The sequence below is a fragment of the Chelon labrosus genome, assembly GCF_963514085.1.
Source record: "Chelon labrosus genome assembly, chromosome: 22".
Classification (NCBI taxonomy): domain Eukaryota; kingdom Metazoa; phylum Chordata; class Actinopteri; order Mugiliformes; family Mugilidae; genus Chelon; species Chelon labrosus.
Window position 1 is genome coordinate 15414309 of NC_140355.1, and position 22410 is coordinate 15436718.

The 22410-nt window shown below is 40.5% G+C and overlaps 1 protein-coding gene across 1 annotated transcript; it reads left to right on the top strand.

The window, feature by feature from the left end:
- The first annotated feature begins 7425 nt into the window (after positions 1-7425).
- shc3 (SHC (Src homology 2 domain containing) transforming protein 3) lies at positions 7426-22296 on the top strand. Its single transcript, XM_084572199.1, has 12 exons — positions 7426-8181; positions 11617-11687; positions 15151-15214; positions 16315-16434; positions 17338-17391; positions 17577-17628; positions 17713-17842; positions 17941-18094; positions 18637-18727; positions 18827-19018; positions 21142-21467; positions 21585-22296. The coding sequence occupies exons 1-12, from the start codon at positions 7552-7554 to the stop codon at positions 21711-21713; spliced, it is 2013 nt and encodes a 670-aa protein (XP_084428325.1). The 5' UTR covers positions 7426-7551; the 3' UTR covers positions 21714-22296.
- Positions 22297-22410: the final 114 nt, after the last annotated feature.

Consider the following 22410-nt stretch of genomic DNA (forward strand, 5'->3'; position numbering starts at 1 on the left):
AAAGGCTCTGATTGGACGATTTCGGTCATGTGACTAGAATCTCATTCACTGTACTTCCGCATATAGTTTTCGTCCATCGTCAAAAGGCACAGGTGAGTGATGTTTCAAATTATTGTTTGTTCTCAAAGCTGTTCCTATGAAGCGAGTAGTTGTCTGTTGTTGTTGTTTTTTTAATAAATCTTTATTTAAACAATATACATGAACAAAAATATGTAGCCTTGGCTCAATATATTTTCTAAGGGACCAAACAATATATTCTTCCAGAGCAAAACAACATTTTCAGTAATAATCTCGGTAACAAAGTCGTATACTTTCTGCAAGAACGAATACACACTCGTTTCTGGACTCATATTGTTTTTTTGGCATGACAAAATTTATGAAATTTCTTTAACCTTACTGGAAATCAAGTATTAACTGGGTTAAAGTCGGATATTTTAAGGGAATTCTTGTCTTATCTTTTTGTCATACCACATTTTTTGTCTTACCACATTCATGGTTATCTTGTAGCTTAACAAGTTTGGGAAATGTTGCTACACAAAAGCACCTACACCACCTTTACAATATACATTGCCCTGATTGTATAACGTATTACTAGTTTTCATTTCATTAGTTATTTATGGTCCATATTAAAATACTCTATGTATATGCCAAGTATTTTTACATATGCAGGACTAAAGCTGTCGTAATCGATCAATAAATAAATAAATAAGTACCACAATAAGTAAATGTACATGTCATTAACATAAACTAAAAATAATATTAAACTAAATGTTGATATGAATTAACTTATAAAATGTGACATACATTGCTTTTGTAATTCCCCTATTTGTAAACATAGCATTCAAATGTGGTCCCTCTTCCCCAGCATGGAGTGCATGAAGAGAGGGAGCGGCGTTAGCAAAAATTCATTAGAGAAATAAAATGTTTTTTTTTTTTTTATCGTCATTGTGTGTGGAGTGGATTATTCACTCCTGATGTTCTAGAGAGTTTAAATTAGTTCAGGCAATTACTGATTTGTTGAATGAATTATTTTCTATTAACAGCATTTGATAAGTTCATTCATAGAAGTGGCTTGAATGGCACATACAGTATGAGGTCAGTGGGTCTATAGGGTTACGTAAACTCATGCATATGCAATTCTTTTGAGCTTTTTTTGTGAACCATTCACAGAAAACTCAAACGATGGCCCAGTCGTGATTATGAAAATCAGCCCTCAAGGTTGCGGATGTTATTATCCGCACAGGAAATACTTACATCACTCCGCTCTCTTCAAGCAAGCTATCAATATTGTCTCCCTCTGCTATTCATTTTATTGTGTTTCACCGAGATTTTAAGAAACATGACACACCATTGTATAATCACAGGCAACAATGTTATTGGAACATGGTCACAAAGGGGCCCAATATTAGGACATGGATGTAGGACAAGAAAATGACACTCTAGACAATTTCAATCATCCCTGTGAACATGGTGACAACCCGATGTTGTATAACCTTTATTTATATTTTCATCAGAGCCAGAGGGATCCCTGTAATTTAGACTGAATACAGATGTATTGATCCATACACTTTCATAAGAATTAAATAAAATAGCAACTAATTACAAATTATTTTAAACGCCCTAATTATGGATCAGTTGTGAAACAAAACTGAAATACTGGTTAGCTATCTCTGAACTGTAAAAAATTAAGTATTTTTCCAGTTTGTACGACTGGAGTCACATCATTCATTTTACTCATTCCATTCATAAATTTGTGATGCCAGTGGCGTGTCTAATAATGTTGTGTCTAATGTTGTGCCTGAGGATGAATCCTAAAGGCTAACCATCTTAGTTGTCTTAGTACCATCATGAGGTTCATATCTGTAGTTTTAAATTCAAAACCTGACATCACCCACTTAATTTTCCAAGAGCGGTTTTGAAGCTAAATGTTGTTGCTCAAGTTGTTGTCATCTTGGCAATGCCTCGCTCTGCCCAAATCCTAGCAAAGTTTTTCAGTCTTGCGTCTTTCTTTGTCCCTTATTTATACATAACTTTGACTATAACTTTACCGGGCTGTAAACATTTTATTTCTGCCGTAAAGTTAGACATTTTAGCATGGAGGTCTATGGGGATTGACCAAGTGGCCATTTGAGGAACTGCAGTTTCTGGGGCTTCACCTTTGGCTTCAATTTTCAGCCCCAGAGGTTACCATTTATCAGTTTGATAATATCCTGCCTTTCAAACTGCCTCCAAGTCAAAATTTAGATTTAAAAATAGCTTCAAAAGTAATCATACAACCATCAGCCCTAGACTTTTAAGTAAGTAGCAAGTGGTTAGCATGCCAACACAGGGCCATTAGATAAATAGATCAATAAATACTTTATTTATCCTGTGGGATGGCTTAACATTTCACATACAATAATTTAATAATTTAATCGTTTCATCTTTGACGTTATTTGTGCTACAGTCTGTATGTAATTGACTCACATGGTAGATTGGTTTGGAGACACGTTTTATTGTAACCCCATGCATCTGCTTTGTTGGATGTTTGTCTTGTGATATATATGTCAGTGTGAGAGAATATCCTCTGCTAGTGTATTTAGAAGGATGCATTTCAACTTTTGGTAAAATAAAATCTTGTAATTGTTACAAAACCTGGTAGTAGCAGCTATTAACCATAGGAAACTAAAAGTCCTGCTAAAGTTTGCCAACTGTTTCAAAGGGGAAAACTGCTGCAGTTATAGAAGAGGAAGTAGCTTATTTAGTACACATTTGACAAGACAAATAAATTAGATGCTGCACTAATATAATTTGCCTTTCCCTTAACAATACACGTTCTGTTGTGCAACTTCATGTTTTATTATGTCTGTCTCCTCAAATGTTACAAACAGCATGATGCTTTTCATTGCTGTTGGTGTATTTCTTTCTTTTTTTTTTATAATTGCACACACACACACACACACACACACACACAAAAAAAAAAGGGTCACATTTTACCAGTTGCATGTGTCTTCCCTTTTCTGTACCGTCGGCTATTTTGCTCCTAGCTAGTCTGAAAATAACTCTTGCTTTTTTGAATGTTTTTGGTAACCTGGCAACAGTAGTCAAGTGGAGAATTGTCTGTTGCTTTGCTTGCCAATGGATGCTCTTTTCCTCTGTCTCTCCTTTCCCATTCGCTCTTAATGTACGCCTGAAAAAACGAGATCAAAAACTCATATTGGTTCACATGTTTAAATTCAAAGAAACACGTGTTTTTTTCCCCCACTTGTCACAATTGATTGTTGCTATATCCATTTAATGCAACAAACTTTATCTTATAAGTGCACGTGATTCATGAATGAAAGTGTCATCTGTAAGTCACCTACAAGTATCTTAGTAAGTTTGGAAATTAACCCTTTAAATCTTTTTTAATCTGGCAGGTTAGATTTATTATTTATCAGATGGTCTGTGACCTGTTCATATATCCACTTGTTATCACGTACAGGAAGCTTCACTGTGGCCTGTGCTCCATGCTGCACCACCAACTAAGACTGAATGCCAGTCAGTAGGGAGGAAATACTCAGAGTGACCTGCCATAATGATTAAATTTCATTTTGTGCTGTTTATAACTTATTTAAAGGTATGCTGTGACGCATTTGAGGTCTGCTGTTTGTAATCGGAGCACTCAAACAGGAGTTGAACCGTTGGATGTGGTTCAGCGGCGGGTTAGGGTGAGCGGAGGGGTTAGCCAACCACATCTAATGATGGTTTAATGGCCACAATTGAGGAATGCCCACTCATGTTCTGCAGAGGCTCCTTACACAATCGGGAGTTGCGACCGCAGATTGCCAAACCGGAGAACTTTTCACTTAGCTGCTCTGGAATCAGCTGTACTGAACAGTTTTTGTCCCTGTTATTTTCGTATCTATATTCATAGCCTGACCAATACTGATCTTTTGGAATGATGCCAGTTTTTAGGAAGTAAAATAATATATAAATACTTTTTATATAAAAAATAAGAAAATAATTTTTGACAAATCCTGACGTTGTAACTTGTTCAAACTCTGCTGTGGATGTTCCCTTTCCAGTTGGGGGTGACGTGTTGTTGTTTATGCATAATCCTTGATTCTGCATAGACGGAAAGCACCAAAGCGGAAATAAATGGCACCAAATTATAGGTCAGTTCAGTTCAATCATTTCATTTTTGGCATCCCTAGACTTCCACACGGTACCGATTCCTTGAGCTTACACGCATCACACCTTATCCGACCATAGACTGTATAAAGATAGGCAGAGCTGCTCCTCTAAAGTGAAGCCAAAGCAAGTAGAGCTCCCCCTGGTGGCTGACTGCAGTATAGGTCATAAGCTTCACCCCCTCCATGTTAGTGGATGGGACTTGCGCCAAACTAAAACACTAAAATACACGTTAAAATATTTTTTTTTCAAGGATGGTTTCTGTCATTTAAGGTAGCTAATATAATGTTGATGCATGTTCAAGTGTCAATTTCTTGGATAAGTTATTTGACGCTATAGAAACAGGATGTGACATAATGGCGACCACCAGCTGCCATGGCAACTGCTCCGTGAAGCGTAGTCCCGTGGGGCTGTGAGAGTTGTAAAAAAAATAAAAAAAATAAGTACAGTGTATAATCCAACATTTCCTTGTAACTGATGAAGGTAGAGCGGAGCGCAGTATTAATTAAACAAAAAAAGCAAGTAAGTCTGGAGGAAGTGTGGGCGGGGCATCAATATCGTGGCTCTGCGTGGCTCCACTCTCGGACCGTACTGCGCAGACTCTGGCTCCAAAGTCGCAAGATGGCGCTGCCTGTATCCCCAGGAAAATAGCATCAGTTTGGCCAATGCAAGAAAGTGTGGAAGCGTTGTCCATATTTATATACAGTCTATGTATCAGACAGTCATGCATTATTTTTGGATTTGCAGTTGTTGAAAAGCAAATTGACAAATTCTAAAATTAATTAAACAAAAGCAGATTGTTACAGACTTGAAATTGGAAGATTTATTTCTCCATACATGCTTGACCAGTGATTTTTCCTCACAATTTAACCAACGTATCAGCTAAAAGGCAGTTTTCATAGTTGCGATTAAATGGATAAAATAATGGGACAATATACAATATAACATATATGCTGATATAGCGTCATTCTAATAATAAAATCAAAGCCCAACATGATGTATTTTCAGATGTCCAAATATATCTGTATGCCAAAAATATAATTTGTTGTTCTAGTGCATTTGTACTATCTGCCCTCATACATATAACCAGTAAATCAGTAATTAAATGTGTGTAGGTGTTCACATGAATGTGGAGGGGGGAAAAAAAAAAAAAGGTGATAATGGTGACAATCAAAATGATGGGGGTGGCTTTTTTCCGTCTGTTTCACGTCCTGCACGGTCTTCCTGTTTCTTATTCCGTGAACTGAACATCTTCTAGTTAAACTGCGCAAACGTCTCACATCTGAGGATGTACGGGGCTTTTTTGAACGGCAGTTAAGGGAAAACAAAATGTACACCTGTGTCCGGAATGGTCTCTTCCACTATTCTGCAAGCCTCCCCTGAATGAGTCATCCAGCTGGCTCCTCATTGGATAAGACCATGCCATCCCTAGGGATTGCCTTGCAGAGGCAGAAAGGCCTTGCTTCCATTCACAGAAACACTGGTATGCCAGCCTGCTATTTCATTCACATAAAAGACTAAATATTGCATGCTTTTTTTTCTCCTCCTCTGCTCTTTTTCTCCTTTGTCTTTTTGCCTCTTCGTTTGATTTGCGAGGGCCTGGCTTTTCTTCCCCTTGCTTTTGTGTTTGCCTTTGTTTCTGAGGAGAGGAGGCAGACGTGCTGTCTTTTTTTTTTTTTTTTTTTTTTTTTCTCTCCCCGTTTGCCAGGCAGGAAAGAGAGATATTGGGAGGGACTGCAGTGCGAAATCTGCAGCACAGTGAGAGCGGAAGCTGCTTATGAATGAGTGTCAGTCTTTCGCCTTTTCTAGATGCTCCTGAGGACATTTTATATGAATGTGCGCTTGCCGCTACCGGGGAGACAAAGATGCTTCATTGCTGCTGGTTTTAAAGAGACTCTTGGGCTTTTTATTTCCGTTATCCATTTTGGTTGTTTTCATTGACTTATCTGCCTGAGAGACGTGTTGTTCCTTCTGTGTTTTGTTGAGTTGTATCATTCATGTTTAGACTGGCTGTGAATCTGCTTCCTAGATGTGGATTTTTTTTTGTTGAAGACATAGAATTAGTGCTACGCAGTAGACTATTAATCCCAAAATAATTGAAAAATTGCTTTATTCTCATTTGAATTAATGCTTGATTATATTTTTGCGGCGAGACAACAAGTGCATTTAGTAGTCGTAGATTTTGGATAGTGCAAACCTGCGTGATTATAAATTAACATGGGCAATATATTAATGATGCTACGTATTTCCAGCCAAGCTAAAATTTTACTTTATTGTTTCCTTTGACGATTTATTGGGATTTCTTTCACGGTAAAATTTTATTATCCGTTCGAATAGAGGTTTTTATTCCTGAATCAAAAAAAATAAGGTTGTGCGTTTTTTTTCCAGAAGAGATTTTAGCAAGCTTCCTGTCGATGAAATGACAATGAATGTTAGTTTTCGTGACTTATTTCACCTCGTCTATCGCGATTAGTTTGTGGCGTGTCATCCTTTTCTCGCAGCTTGTGTCTGATCGTCGGCTTTAATGGCATTAAGTGTTCAAAACGCGAATTCAAGCAAACGATTATGTGTAATTGTTTTACTAAGTTAGATCATCAGGCTACCTCTCGTTCTTCATTTCCCTTTCTCAGAAAAACAAATAAGGGGGAAAGAGTTATGGAGAATAAATATGAGACTGGGGAATTTAAAAATTGATTGGTTCTAGTGTGCTGTAAGTGGGAGGCTTTTTTTTTCTCTCCCTCCAACAGGAAGTGATTTGCAGTGTTCAGCAAGCCTTTTGTTGAGAAGGTTTTCTCAGATCAGTGAGTCATGCTTTAGCTCTGAGCCGGCAGGCAGGCAGGCAGGCAGGCAGGCAGGCAAGCAGGCAGGCAGGCAGGCAGCAGTCAGTAGAGAGTATTTGCTCTTCCCTTGCAGTGTCCGTGATCATCAACAACATAGACCGTTTTTTGTTTTTTTTTCTCTTCTCTTACTTTTTTGGATTTTGAGGCTAGAAACCAGCATCACCGCTGGAAACCAAATAAGCTGCACCACAACCCTGGCAACCTTTTATCCTCTTCTTCCTCTGCCTCAGTGTTGTGTTCCCATGGATTGTGTCTGTGTGCTTCTCTCTGACGGATTGGATTGCAGCTCTGGATTTTACTGAGAGCAGATTGGACTTTGGCGACAGCAGCAGCAGCAGCAGCAGCAGAAAACACAACCACCACTGTAACCTCAATAGAGAAAATTACAGTCAGGTGGCCTGTGATTGCTAAAAGGCGTTTGCTGCCTGTACCATTGCTGCTATGTTACAGGAGAGGGTAATCAGCACGGCTCAGCCACGTCTGCCAGCACACTTGTGAACGAGGCAGGCTGTGCGCGTTGGTTGGTGGAGAGAGGGGAGAGAGCAAGAGAGAGAAGGGTATGCTTCACCGTACCAAATACAACCGCTTCAGGAATGAGTCAGTAACATCCGTCGATGAGCTTCTCCACGGCCTGTCCATGAACCCCAAGGTCTCGGCCACCCCCCAGTCTGCAGCCGAGACATCATACACACCCCCGACTGAGGTTCAGCCCTCATCCACCACCGCTCCTTCCAGCACCCCCACCGGCCACAGCTCTGACCACCTGGAAGATGGAGGCACCACCCTCTGTACCCTCATCAACAAGGTGTCCAACCTGAAATTCAGCAACTCAGGCAGCTTGCTTGGCATCAAGGGTCTGCCCTCGGCTGTCAAGGACCTGGCTGTGTCTAAGCTGCAGGGGGGTGGGGGATCGGGCTCAGGCAGCTCCAGTGGCCCGAGCCCCAGTGCGGCGACAGCAGCAGCCTCTGGTGTGGGCGGCTCTCTGTGCAGCTCGGCCTCTCACTCAAGCCCCTGCTCACAGCTGGAGCCAGCTGTTAGCATGAGCAAGAAGAGCAGGCTGGACGAGCTCCAGCCCAGCGGAGAGGACTGGAATCCAGGTGGAGGCGGTGGACTGGTGAGCAAACCCTCCAGAGGATGGCTACACTCGAACGAGAAGATCTCTGGTCCAGGAGTGACATACATTGTGAAGGTTGGTGGCCGCATTTTGGTCTTTGTCCTACCCTTCTTTTCCAGTCATTCTCTTTTTTCTTTCAATGACTCCAGTTTATCTACCTGCATAACGGGGGTGAGATAAAAGAGAGATAACTTGCACATCACAACATGCCCTTGAGTGGGTGTATGTAGGTAGGCTAGAGCAGAAAGCTGAGCGAAGGAGCAGCAACCAGAAAATAGACATTGAATAATTCAGGAGATGGAGAAGGTCAACACTCAGGAAAAGTAGATGAAAACCCCATGAATGCAAAATAAAAACAGCAATTACCAGCGTCATCTTAAAAATGGCGCAAACCATTTAATTGATGCCGTGTTTCTGTCCGCCTTGTGTGTACGGAGCCACGGCGTTATGCTTTTGTAACCATGGTGATGTGTTATTTCTGTACATTGTGCACCTCCATGGGCTCCGTGGCTGTTTTAGCTGGCCGATAGTGAAACGGTCGAACGGAGAAAAGACACAACAGCAGCGCATGTGAGTCTCATTACACCCGTACCTCTTGTTAATGTAGCTCAGCCATCATACATCATTTAAGGGAGCACAAGTTGGCGCACAACTACAAGAGCTGTGAATGTCATCATGCCGGCAATGAGTCACTAGCATAAGGAGTGATGATGCTGAGCCCTGGCTCTTCAAGGTGTGAAATGAATGGGAGAAAAAAAAGAAGAAATGGACTGAAGCATTTTTCAATGAAACCATAAAGAAACCTCAAATTCTATTCATGCAAAGTCAAATGTAGGTTTAGGATAAAAATATACATGAAGAGCAGCATTGTCGGGTGAAATGTGTTATCTCCCAAATCAAGTTACACGCAGTGATTGCCATCATATGACACCTTCTACAACTTGCCCGGACAAAGCCTGCAGTATCTGTGACCAGCATGGCATTCCATTAACTGCATTAAGGCAGAAAGCGCTTATTTGTCCAGTCAATGCCGCTGAAAGCATCCACACTGCGAGGGGGGAAATGGGTCCGCTCCGTGCACCCCCACCCCCGGCTCTTTCCTGTGGTTTGAGTCCTGCGAGTATTGAGTTCAACGCGGTGTTGTGCTCACAGCACTTTTAATTAGCGTCATGTGGTCCGTCCTCGCACATCATGCACCATTACTCTGAGGGGACATTGACTGACGGCGACACTGTTTACGCTCGCACTTTTAACGCATGCATTTATGCGAAAATAGACGGATTCGGTTGCACTTTTGTCGTAGCAATCCTTAATGTTATCGCTTTTGTAGCTTCAAGATTGAGTAGGAACTTTTGTTGCTGTTTTATTGTTGTTGTTTTTTTTGTTTTCTTTTGAATGTCGAGCCATTTTGTTTCCAGGCAATTCAGATGTGCTTGGGATGGCAAAAAAACAAATAAGTCAGATGTAAAAAAAAACTGGCTTGGGGTCACACCAATTCGACATCAAAGAACTACTGCCAACGGTGGCCAAAAAGTTGCACTTAAAAAAACGTAAAAAAAAACAAACTTCAACCAACATCCAGCGGGAACATACGTTTTGCAGGAAATAACACCCGTATTGGTCTGTGTTACTAATAACTGGGATCATGTTGGTTTGTGGTTTTGTATTTTCGTGACTTCTGCTTTTCTTCTCACGCACCGGTTCGCTGAACTGAACAGCCAATCAGAGAGGCCTCACTCACCGACTTGTTCTGCGGCCAGGTCAACGCGCCGAATCAGCTAAAACGTCGTCGACAGGGGTCCACGTATTGCCAACGGTGCAGGATACACCACGAAAAATAGAGCCACAGATACGGACATGGCGTAACTAAAATTCATAAGACAAGCGTTTTAGCAGACAGTTGGTACTTTACACATACTGCAATCATGGAGGAAGATTAGCGTAAAAAAAAAACTTCACTCTGCACAAGCTGGATGATTTAATTTGCTGTTCTTCCACTAATCTTTGCGTGTTAATTGATAAAGCTTGACCTGACTTACACTGACTGTACAGAAGTGGACTGTTTATATCATAATGGCTGCACACCAAAGCAGTCCAGCTACAGAAGTACTCTAATGGTAGTGCTGTAGTGGAGGCCGTGACAAGTAAATAAAAATCTTATTCACGTGCGTAATATCTAGACTCCAGTAAATATGACTGTATCCTGTGAGATAAGGTCTATGTATTGTTGTGACTTCTTGTCTACTGGAATCATTAATGGCCTCTTACGATTTGGCCTCTTGTCAATTTTCAGAATTAGTCTGAAGTTGAGTTTTACGTTATGATTGAGGTGCGTGCAGTGAGAGTAAAGAAAAGCCTCCGTGTTGTGCTCAGAATCGGCCTCTACCGGTTTTATAACAGTTTGATATGTGTCTGACCGTTTTGGGTTGAACACTTCAAACGCTTCATTGTTCTAAAAATAGCATAACGTTAAAAATTTGCAAACGTCACGTTGACAGGAATTGTATCTGTTTGCCTGAACTTCGCAAAATGCTCGCTGGAGAGGCCGCGAGTCATAATGTGAAATTTATGATTCTAATAAGTTTTTCCTTTTTTTTATGAAAAGGAGTTGGCGTGTCTGGATGCCTGTTTTGTTTACAGCCAGATTATGAATGTGATTCTGATAAAGATAGGAGCTCGTCAGCACAAAATGTTCCTGGTCTGTTCAGTATTAATCAGGGGAGGTGTTGTAATGTGAGAAGCCGGCTGATACAGAAGATGAGTTTATGACAAAGCAGGACGTAATAACACACTTAGAATTTTATATGGAATGAGCATTTATTTAATTTTTTTTACATCAGCTCTGCGTCTGATTGTGGCTCTGTGAACTCTTTGTCGAGTTTCTAAGAACCTTGATATCAGCAAATTTGTAATGGTGGTTTAATATGGGTTTATTTTTACATGTGCGTGAACAGATGTAGGTGGCATTAAATGGTAATAATTAAAGTGAAGATCTTCTAATAATGCTCATTTTTTGACGGTGCTGACATGAAACGCCTTTATCCTTAGACACATTTCCTGGGACACCAGCAAATACATGTGATGATAAATTAACTTAAAGGGGAAATAACATTTTTTCCTTATTTCTGGCATAAAATACGATCGTTTACTCACCCATATAACTTTAGTGTCATTTGAATTTGTTCGGACGATATTTAGATATGCTTATATCCATATAGTGGGAGTGACTGGGGCACCGAAACGCGGCCTCTAAATAACACATTATCTGCCGTGAAACTCGTTAATTTCACCAATATTTTGTTATGATACGCTAGTGCTATTCCCCGCTGAGTCCGGAGTTAAGTAGACAACAAATCTTATATCAAGGCCTTATATTAATGTCAGTGTTGTAAGGTACAGAAGTTATTTTCACTTAAGTTCAGATCGCTAATCAGATTGCTCTTGTGCACATAATGCCGTGCTAGTCTCTGTTTTGTTTATTCTCACAGGTTTTTTATTCTTTCTTTGCAGTATCTGGGCTGTATAGAAGTCCTCCGGTCAATGAGATCCCTGGATTTCACCACAAGGTCACAAATAACAAGGTATGTACAAACACAGTGTAGCTTTATATCCAGAAGTTAATAGATTTTACAACAAACCCCAAAACAACATGCACCTCGGACTGGTTAATGGGTAGTTTTATTCATAAGAAAGACTCAGAACAGACACTCATACTCATACTATATTGTTAATTCATTCATTTTTGTATGCATCTCTTACAGTCCCACGTGACTGCTTTAGAAGCGGTTGGCATGGCAACTGGTAGTCACCGTTATGTCACATCCTGTTTCTATAGCATCAAATAACTAAAACGAAACTCATCCAAAAAATTTACACTTGCATCAACATTATATTAACTACCGAAAATGACAGGAACCACCCTTGAAATTTATTTGACATGTATTTTAGTGTTTTAGCCCAAGTCCCATCCACTAACATGGAGGGGGTGGAGCTTATGACCTATAGTGCAGCCGGTCACCAGGGGGCGCTCTATTTGCTTTGGCTTCACTTTAGAGGAGCTGTTCCGCCGCCCGTCTTTATACCGTCTATGATTATAATACAGTTTCAAGATGCTGTAGTCACATTACACCTGTTCATCAACTGTATCTGTATTGCCATAGTTGTGTTTGTGAAGGTTCTCAGTCATCCAGGTCGTGGAATATTCAAAAAGTGTTTGAAAAAAGGCAACTGGACTTGCAGAATTTTTTTTGAGAAGACATTTCACCACTCATCCGAGTAGCTTCTTCAATTTGAAGGGACGTGTCGTTGAGGGGGGACTGTTTGTCCCTGTCCTCTTGCCCTATGAAAGGTGCTCAAACAACCCTTTGTCAGACTGGAGCCTCTGACTGACAAAGGGTCGTTAGAGCACCATTCATAGGGCAAGAGGACAGGGACAAACAGTCCCCCCTCAACCACAGGTAACTATCTAGCCGTTAATGGAAATTAGCTGCCCCAGTTCCTGATTGTCAACAGAAACAAGTCAAGCAAGTTTCTGATGGGTTACCAACAGAGTTTCCTATTTAAACCTCAACTTCCCACCTGTCCCTTAGAGCTAAAGAAGCTACTCTGATGAGTGGTGTCTTCTCAAAAACCTCTACAAGTCCAGTTGCCTTTTTCAAATGCTTTTTGGATATTGCCATAGTTTTGTTGTTATGAATTAACCTTTTTCTTGTACTTGCTCACAGACATATGACAGTTCAATCCAGTAAAGTGTCATCTACTCTGCAACAGATTTTAAAACATCGGCTCATTTTTAGCATTAGCCACCATGCTAGACAGCAAGCTAGCTTGCTTTCTGAGATTAATGATGCAGCTCATGCTAACATCTGTAAGTAAGAATTACTGTTAATGACTATTAACAATAATTACAAATCTGATATGCAATTTAAAGCTTGGGTTACTAGTTTGCAAATTATTGAGCATTTTGATGATGTGATGCTAAGCTTTGCCGTGCTAACTGGAACATTGTCTATAGGCTATGTACCGCTGCCCTCAAATGGGGTCCCGTTTACTAGAAAAGTCCGTATTGCCTCCTCTTGTGGTATTAACAACCTCATTAGTGAATTTTTTTGTTAAAGTCTGAGTTTACAAGCTGTGACGTACAGTATATGTTAATGTTTTCAGAAATTGCAGAGGTTGATAGTAAGTTTAACATGTTGTAATTTAGTCGTATAGAGTTTTCTTTGTAAATTAATACAAGGTTTGAGCAAAAACGTGATTCGTAATGGGCTCATCTTTTCATTTCCTACATTAATTCAGTCTACATTACGCCAGCTTGATAAACTATTAGCCTGGGTGGCTTCAAGACACTAACAGTTGCCTAGCTGCAGCGTCACTTCATTTAAATGTTGTCAACACAAGCTCTTGAGCTCTATATGAAGGCAGCATATGTCTACTTGTGTATTTCTAGTTGGGTATTGAAACAGACATACAATGACAGAGACAATTATTCCATAATTAGTTGGGACTTAAAAGAACGCCCAAAAAATAGCAGACAGTGTATCAAACAGAGAATATATTGTTTGTAAAACGACATTTTGTGTCATTGGTTTTAATCCATCAAATGTTTAACTATCTACAAAATGCTGCTGAATGGTTGAATATATGCTTTCAGCTATGATTTATTGAGACCAAGCATTTAAAAAATATCATCTTGCATATGAATTTTGAGTGCATTTATTCGTTTGCATGGAATTTTCTTTGTCTCCACTCTGAAATCATTGACCAATGTGCACTGAGGCAAAGGCCAGCAGTGAATCGGTTTCTGTCATGTTCACTTTTCTGCTTGACTTCCTGAGGCCGGTAACGTTAGCTAGCAGTAGGCTCTCTCTCGCTCTCTGTCACTGTGTGTATGTGTTGTTTTTTCCTGATAAAGGGACAGATAGAGGAAGAGATATAGAGACAATCAGAGAAAGTATGCCTCTATTATTAGACCTTTCATTTTTTAAAATAACCTACTGCTGTGCGTGATTTGGAAAGGATACAGAACGTAATATTTCTGGGTGTGTTGTGACACCAATATTCACTCTCATCTCAATTTCCTTTTATTTCCATCAAAGCAGCTCTATGTTTAGCCATTGTTTAATCCGTGTATTTTTAACTTTTACATAACAATCATTTTAGGATTGTTTTAGATTTCCCTCTGAAATGTATGGCACTGGATATGGGATGCAGATACCGCAGGCATTTTGAGGGCATGGCAGTACCATAAAAGTCATCCTTCATGTGTTAATAGACAAAAAAATCAACAGACAGTGCAATAAGTAAATAAATCCCTCAACATTTCATTTAGCACCGCCCACAGGTCGAAATCTTCACTGAACAAATCTCCACTTTGCCGCCCCCTGTGGCAAAACGTGGCAATTACAGGTGTGTTTTTTGGACATCGCTTCCCGGATATCATAAACAGAGTCGCCTGTGTGACATTGTCACTCAGTTAAATGTTAACTGCCCGAGAGATGTATTGTGTGCATCATTAACTGTGTGCGGCTTGTAATTTTGCACAGACACATCATTGTGAATACTGTCAATGGAAGGATTGTCATATAATTTCATCAGTGTCAACCACCGTTTTGTTATCTCATTTGGTGAAAGGCATTAACGCACATTTTCCACTTTAAAACTGCAACAACCGTACTGTTGTATGGATTGGTCAGAAAAGCTAATGAAATACAGGACAGCCTCAATCGTACTTTGTACTGAGTGCATAATACGGGGTTTTTCAGGATATACATTACACCTGAAGACCACCAGTTTGTCAACACTTTCACTGTGGGTTTCCTTGGCGACCTTAGCATTCAACGAAAAAATTCTGTAGAGACATACCATCATCACCTTGGTGTGTGTCACAGCCCTTAGTCTTGTTCGTTTCAAGATAACAAAATGCATTTCTGAGGCGCACACTGGCGATTACTAACTGTAAACACAGTCTAACTTAATGCCAAACTAACTGTGGCTGTGTCTATAGTCACCATCTTCTTTTTCCTCCTCTTGCCCTCCCTCTAGGGAAGCCATCAGCCTTGTGTGCGAGGCTATTCCAGGGACCAAAGGAGCACTGCGGAAGAGAAAGGTACATGGACAGAAAGGGAGGGAAAGCGGGGAGGGAAGGGGGAGGGGGGTAGTGATGCCCATACTGCAAGCCCTGAGAAAACGAATGTACAGTAGATAGAAAAAGAGGAAACAGCATTAGATATTCATTCACCCTTCCATATTCTATATATAGCATCTCCTCTGTATTTTTTTTCCTCTCCTCCTCTCCCTCCTTTATGTAAAAAGAGAGGGAAAATAAAGACAGAGAGATAGAGATAGGGAGGAAGAAACGATGAGAGAGAAAGATTGTACTTACAGAAGAGAGAGGCTGAGGAGAGAAGAGAGAGAGAGATGAAGAGGTACGGGACTGTATCTGCGTGGGTGTTGCTCCAACCCACGATGCATTGCACACCGCACACAGTGCTTAGTGACTCATGTAGTGCACAATATCTGTGATCAGGAGGCTGAGCTACTGTGTGTGTGTGTGTGTGTGTGCATATGTGTGTGTGAGTGTTTGTGTGTGTGTGTCCACGGTGTGTGAGGAGACAGTGTCTTAATGTGGGGTGTGAAATGAAGCATTACTCTGCTCTCGAGAGCTTGCTCAAATGTCAGGGAAGAGTATATAAGACGGAATCGGTGCAGACGAGTTTCTCTCCGAACAGATTTGAGATATAAGATAATGTTATTTTGGCTGCGTGGCTGACAAACACACTATGGTGTCACCAGCTTCATAATGATTTTTTTTATTGGCGAAATCCAAATCTTTTTAATTTTAAGCAGAATTTGTGTTGCTCAGACTATAATTAATACAAATATTAATGTTAACCTTTTAATTGTAAAGTGGTCCATCTAAACGTACGAACATAAGGTGATTATTTTACTGTTTTTAAACAAAAAAAAAGATTTAAAAAAACTGCTGTCTTTAAGTAAAGAGTGAATGACACTTCAATTAATAATTTAATTTAAATTAATTGTTCTGCATTTTGGAAAGTATGTTATTCTTTGAGAGTTGGACGACCTGTTAGCTTAGCTTAGCATAAAGACTAGAGACGGCTACTCTTATTATAGCGTCACTGATTTCCTCTGACTGAGTAACTGACTGCTACTCATTTCTTTCATGTCTTCCTGTGATCCTCCCAGCCACCGTCCAAAGCTCTGTCCAACATTTTGGGGAAGAGCAATCTGCAGTTTGCTGGCATGTCCATCAACCTGAATATCTCCACCAGTAGCCTCAACCTGATGACCCCTGACTGCAAACAGGTCAGTGTGCAACCTCTGCAAACTATTATAAGACATGTGATTAAAAAAAAAGGAGGAGCTACTGCTACGATGGTGTGTGTAAGGGAATAAAAGCTCTAAAAGTTTTATGCTGAGTCTCCATTGAAGCCAGCTCAACTTTGATATTTAGCTAATCAAGTGCATTGAAAGTTAATTGTAGCTTGTAGCTCCACTGCTGCAAGTGTGAGCGCACCATTAGGAGGTCTCACCATGCTCTGGCAGCAACACAATGTTTTTTTTTTTGCAAAAAAGCCTTTCTCCTCCTCAGCTAACATGGAAACTATTTTGGTCCAGAAAATTTAGTGAGTCTGGACAGTTCGTCTGGCCACTCCCCTCTGCTGCTATAAGTATCTGTGGATTGAAGTGTCAAGTCATAATGTGTGTCCATTCTGTACCGCTATATAAATAATATGACTGGGCGTCAACCACTGTTCAGCTCTGAATGAGCCGGTCGTTGTTAACTGCACCGAAACGGCTGATACAAGCACAAAAAAAGGGGAAAAAGTTGCAAAAGAATATGCTTGAAAGCTCTGTAAATAATAGAGTTTCTGGATCATGTATTTTAGAGTATACACCACATGTGGCCAAGGTCAAGAAAGAATCTCCACTGTCAACTAAAAGCGGACCAGTAAACCACATTGAAACTACTACTGCACTAAAGGAAACTTTATTTTAGGCATTGTTAACATGGCAAGATTTTTAAGAAAATAAATGACGTTCCTATAAGGAGGTTTATACATATAACCAAGGAGCAATTTAAAGAGAAACAGAAATAATATAAAATCAACCAAAACATCTGTGCTCATACAATGACTGCATTTGTGTTTGCATGTATGCAGTAGGATGGGTTAAACCATATGCATTGTATCATTTCCTTCCTGACAGATCATAGCCAACCATCACATGCAGTCCATCTCCTTTGCATCAGGCGGAGACCCAGTAAGTAAATCCATAGCAGCATGAAATTGCATACATGATTTGATTGTGCAAGAAAAACCCTAGTATGTGAACATGCCTGCCTTGTATACTGTGCACGGTTAGCAAAAGACTTCCAAAAGATATTTAGCCCTCTGAGTGCTTTCGTTATATCAATAGATTTTAACAAGATGCATCTTTTGTTATAGGACACAACAGATTTTGTTGCATATGTAGCAAAGGACCCTGTTAATAGAAGAGGTGAATATTCTTCTCTTTAATACTATAATAGAGGATCTCATATGCAACATGCTCATTAAAACTTGCTGCTCTGACTCTCGTCAGCATGTCACATCCTGGAGTGCTCCGACGGACTGGCCCAGGACGTCATCAGTACCATCGGCCAGGCCTTTGACCTTCGCTTCCAGCAGTACCTGCAGTGTCCCTCGAGCAAGCTGTCCGCCACGCATGACAGGTGTGTGTGGTGGTGGGGCTCATGGAAAACACACCCAAGAGTACTTATACACATACACAGAAGCACCTACAGATATGTTTTTATTGTTTTCTCTTAAGGGTATTAAACATGGAGGAGTTACCGTGGACAGAGGAAGAGGAGGAGTCAGCAGAGCACCCTTACTATAACAACATCCCCGGCAAGATGCCACCCCCCGGAGGCTTCATCGACACCCGGCTGGCCAATCAGAATGCAGCATCAGATGGAGGCCAGGTACAGCTTAATTAATCTGGACTAACCTCAGTGTTAGCCAGGCCAACTTAGGGAAGACGTCACACAGCACGTTACTGTTTCTACTTGTGTGTATCTGTGTGCTCTGGTGTCACAAATAATGGGCGTCGTTCGGCCTCAAACCAGCCATAGCGATAACGGCAAATGGGTAGAGGCGGGACGGAAACGAGGTACATTGAGCAATTGTGTCAGGTCATTACTGTGGGACTGCTAAGTAACACACTTTGCCTACAAAATGCTACAAACGTCAACACACTGCAGCTTATACAAAGTCATCAAACTGTCCATTCACATTCTGAATGCGCTACCATGGTTACTATATGATTTGCATAACTGTAAACAGTATATACTGTGGCTTGCACAGATAGCTATGCTAAGTTACAAAGTTTAGCTTTTTAAATCATGCTAAGTGTCTAAATCTACTAATCCTGCAACCCTCATCTCACTATTCTCATAATACATTAATTAATATTGAGATAACATCCGATATTTTAAATATCCGCTGTTTTTCTGCATATCCCCAGATGGGTCCCGGCTCAGTAGATCAGACGTATTACCAAGGGCGACATTGTGAAAACTGGGGAGACGAAAGAAAGCCCATCTTCCTTCAGCAGGGTAAGAAAATCCAAGCAGTGCACTACACGAGGTATTAAAACCCTGCACCGTTTTTATCACTTGAGCAATGCGACTCCGATTGTTTCTCCACATGTCTAGGATCGTTTGATATAAGCAGTCTGCCAGAGAGTAAAGGTCAGGCATCAAAAGCGGGGGAGATGCCCACGTATGTGAACACCCAGCAGATTGACGCCCAGGTGCTCGCGGCGCTCCAGGCCGAGGCGGAAAATGTGACAAAGGGCATGGCAGCGGCGGCCAAAGAGAGCCCACAGAAGGACCTGTTTGACATGAGTAAGATTTGGTTAGCCTGGTGTTGTAGATTAATGCTTTTTCTTGCTTTTACACGGACACTTCCAAATCAACAGTTTACACCAACGCTAAATAAAATGACTTGATAAGATAAATGCGTCCATATGCCCTAACCGTAAATTAGAATATAATGTTTTTGACACTGACTTCATTCAATAGAAAAAAAATCACCAAGTTGAAGTTTTTAACAACGCTTCCGACATTGAGTCTCGCTTAGTTCATCCTTTCATACGCTTTCCGGTTCATTTTTATTCAATTCTCGGTGTACCTCAAAAGACTTTCAGACAATCTGCTTTTAAAACTCACCTGTTAAAACAATACATGGTAACTAAATTATACTTTTAGTTCTTAATTATAGAGGTTTCCAAGCTTTTGTTACTCAGTGACTTTGCCCTGGCATTATAATAATATCATGTCCGTACGGAGACAAAAGGAGGACAGAGTCACTGCATAGCTGTAGTCTTTCCTGCGTTCAGCTTCAACCTTAGCTTTGCTATTATTATACATGGAGGATCAGTTACATGAAGCTGTAACTATGTATGAAGACTCCATGACACAAATTACATGTGAACATTTCACTATATAATTTAAAAGTGCACATACTCTAGTCCGTTAAAGGGAAACTACTGTTTTTTTACAATCTGGACCTTATTTCTGCCATAAAATACCATCGTTTACTCACCCATTTAACTTTTGTGTAATTTGTAGTCGTTAGGGAGATATTTAGATCAGCATATATCTATATAGTGGGAGTGACTGGGGCACCGAAACGCAGCCTCTAAATAACGCATTATCTGCCGCGAAACTTGTTCATTTCACCAATATTTTGTTATCGTACGCTAGTGCTATTCCCCGTTGAGTCCGGCTCGTTACTTAAGAATCTGAAAAATATTCAGCCACGTTGCAAAAAACTAGCAGTAGCAAATTACAGGTAAACAAGTCAGAGATGATGATAACAGATAACAGGTAACTCTGGACTCAACGGGGAATAGCACTACCGTACGATAACAAAATATTGGTGAAATGAGTTTCGCGGCAGATAATGCGTTATTTAGAGACTGTGTTTCGGTGCCCCAGTCACTCCTACTATATGGATATAAGCAGATCTAATTATCTCCCGAATGACTACAAATTACACAAAAGTATATGGGTGAGTAAACGATCATATTTTATGCCAGAAATAAGGTCCAGGTTGTAAAAAACGGTAATTCCCCTTTAACTGTACAGTCACATTTTACTTCTACTAACAAGCCCAGTGCTCATGCTTTAATGTTTATATATACTGCATACTTAACCTTTTAACTAATCAGAAGTGGATAATTGCACAAAATATTGTTAACGAAAAACAAACTGTTCAAGTACATTCATATGCAAATCAGGATTTGGGTGGGAAAGATGGTCCAAGTCTGTCTGTGTAAAGTTTATACGTTTCATATGTATCCGTCTATGTCCTTTGTGCAGCAGTTTTAATCTCACTATTCATATTAATCTGTCAAGTTAATCTGCCACCTGAATTACCTGCAAGTTTGAGATTAAGGTAAATGTCCAGCGTTACTTTTATTGGCTGACAACTGCCCATCGGCCTTACGCATACAACTCTGTGTCATCAGCATATCATCGCATCAGGCACTCAACTGTTAAAGGTACAGTGCGCAATATTTAGGTGGAGCTATAAGAAGTAACTGACTATATAGTATGTTTTCTCAGTCTAGAATGAGCCCTTTATATCTACATCATAGGATCTCCTATACTTCACCACTAGATGCCAAAAAATCCTAGACACTGAAGCATCCGAAATTCTTTAGGGAGCATTACTTCAGAGGAGAATTACGATCACGATCAGGTACACTCTCTGCCGTGCTAGTAAATGAGTCACAGAGTAAACCCCAGAAATGTGCTTCTTTTTATAGGACTACATAGAGTGGCAAGTCTCAAAGAGGCTTGCTTTTCCATGCCTGAAACATGATTGTCCCTGCAGTTTGTCCTAAAAACTAATATTTCTTTCCGAAACTACTAAAAATTATTTCATGTTTTGATCTTTTCATCACGTGCTTTACACTTCCTCTCCTAACTTTTCATTTCTGCACTGCCCTCATCTATGCCAGAGCCCTTCGAGGACGCCATTCAGTCCCAGTCCCAGCCACCGTCCCAGGGGCAAGCCCAGTCCCAGGTGTCTGGTCTCCACAAGGCAGCATCCGTAGACAACTCCAGCCCTCTGCTCGTGCGCTCTCTGGCCTTCAGGGCACAGGAGGAGCTGGAGGGCCAGACGTGGTACCACGGCAAAATGAGCCGCCGCGATGCTGAGAAACTGCTGAAAGATGACGGGGACTTTCTCGTCCGTAAGAGTACGACAAACCCAGGGTCCTACGTACTAACAGGCATGCACAATGGACTTGCCAAACACCTACTGCTGGTGGACCCCGAGGGCACGGTAAGACAAATGTAGATTGCATCTCTAGAAGAGACTCTAGATTGAAATGCCTGAAAAAAAATCCATTGTCTGATTTCACAAAACAGACTTTTAATATGTCTATTTTTCTTTCCAAAGGTACGGACAAAAGATCATATATTTGACAGCATTAGCCACCTTATTGGCCATCACCGTGACAACAATCTGCCGATTGTGTCAGCCGGGAGTGAACTGTGTCTCCTACAGCCTGTTGGAAGGAAACAGTGATGCTCGCAGTGCCTGACGGGAAACAGGAAGCTCTAAACGGTCTCCAGTGTTGGAACTTGAAGATGAAACACGAGAAGATGCTTAAATAAAGGCTCTATGCGCTGACAGAGTGACCTGCGGCTACTTTACTGGAGTCACTGGAAGATTTGTTTAAGATACAAAAAAAAAATAATATTTATAGAACTGTTATTATTTTTGTTGTGATGACTGAAATGCTATATTTTTGAGAAGACATAGGTGCATTTGGACATAATATCTTGATTTGGTGTTTTAAAAGATTTAAAAGAAAAATGTTCTTGTAGTTTAGATGAAGTGCAAATCGAACCTCAAAGAGGTGTTAACAAGAGTATTTTAGAATAAAAATCTGAAATTTTAGTTTTGTCTGTCAAGCACAACCACATTTCTACAGGAACTGTTGGCTAAGATGTTGAGAAAACAGAAATGCTGTTTATAATGAATTACATTGGGGGGGGGGTAAAAAAAAACAAAAACAAAGGTCCTTAAATCTCACCAATAGTGTGACGTCTTATTCAATTAGTCACTATATGAATCCTGCTTTTACTGGAGATTAGAACTGAATGTGTTTTGCTTTGCAGTCGTCACAAAGTGTTGGGGTGCAAACCGACGCCCTCCATAGTGCTGTCAATGGCTTTAAAAGATAAACTTTTTTATGAAGTATTTTCTCGTGTCACTGCAG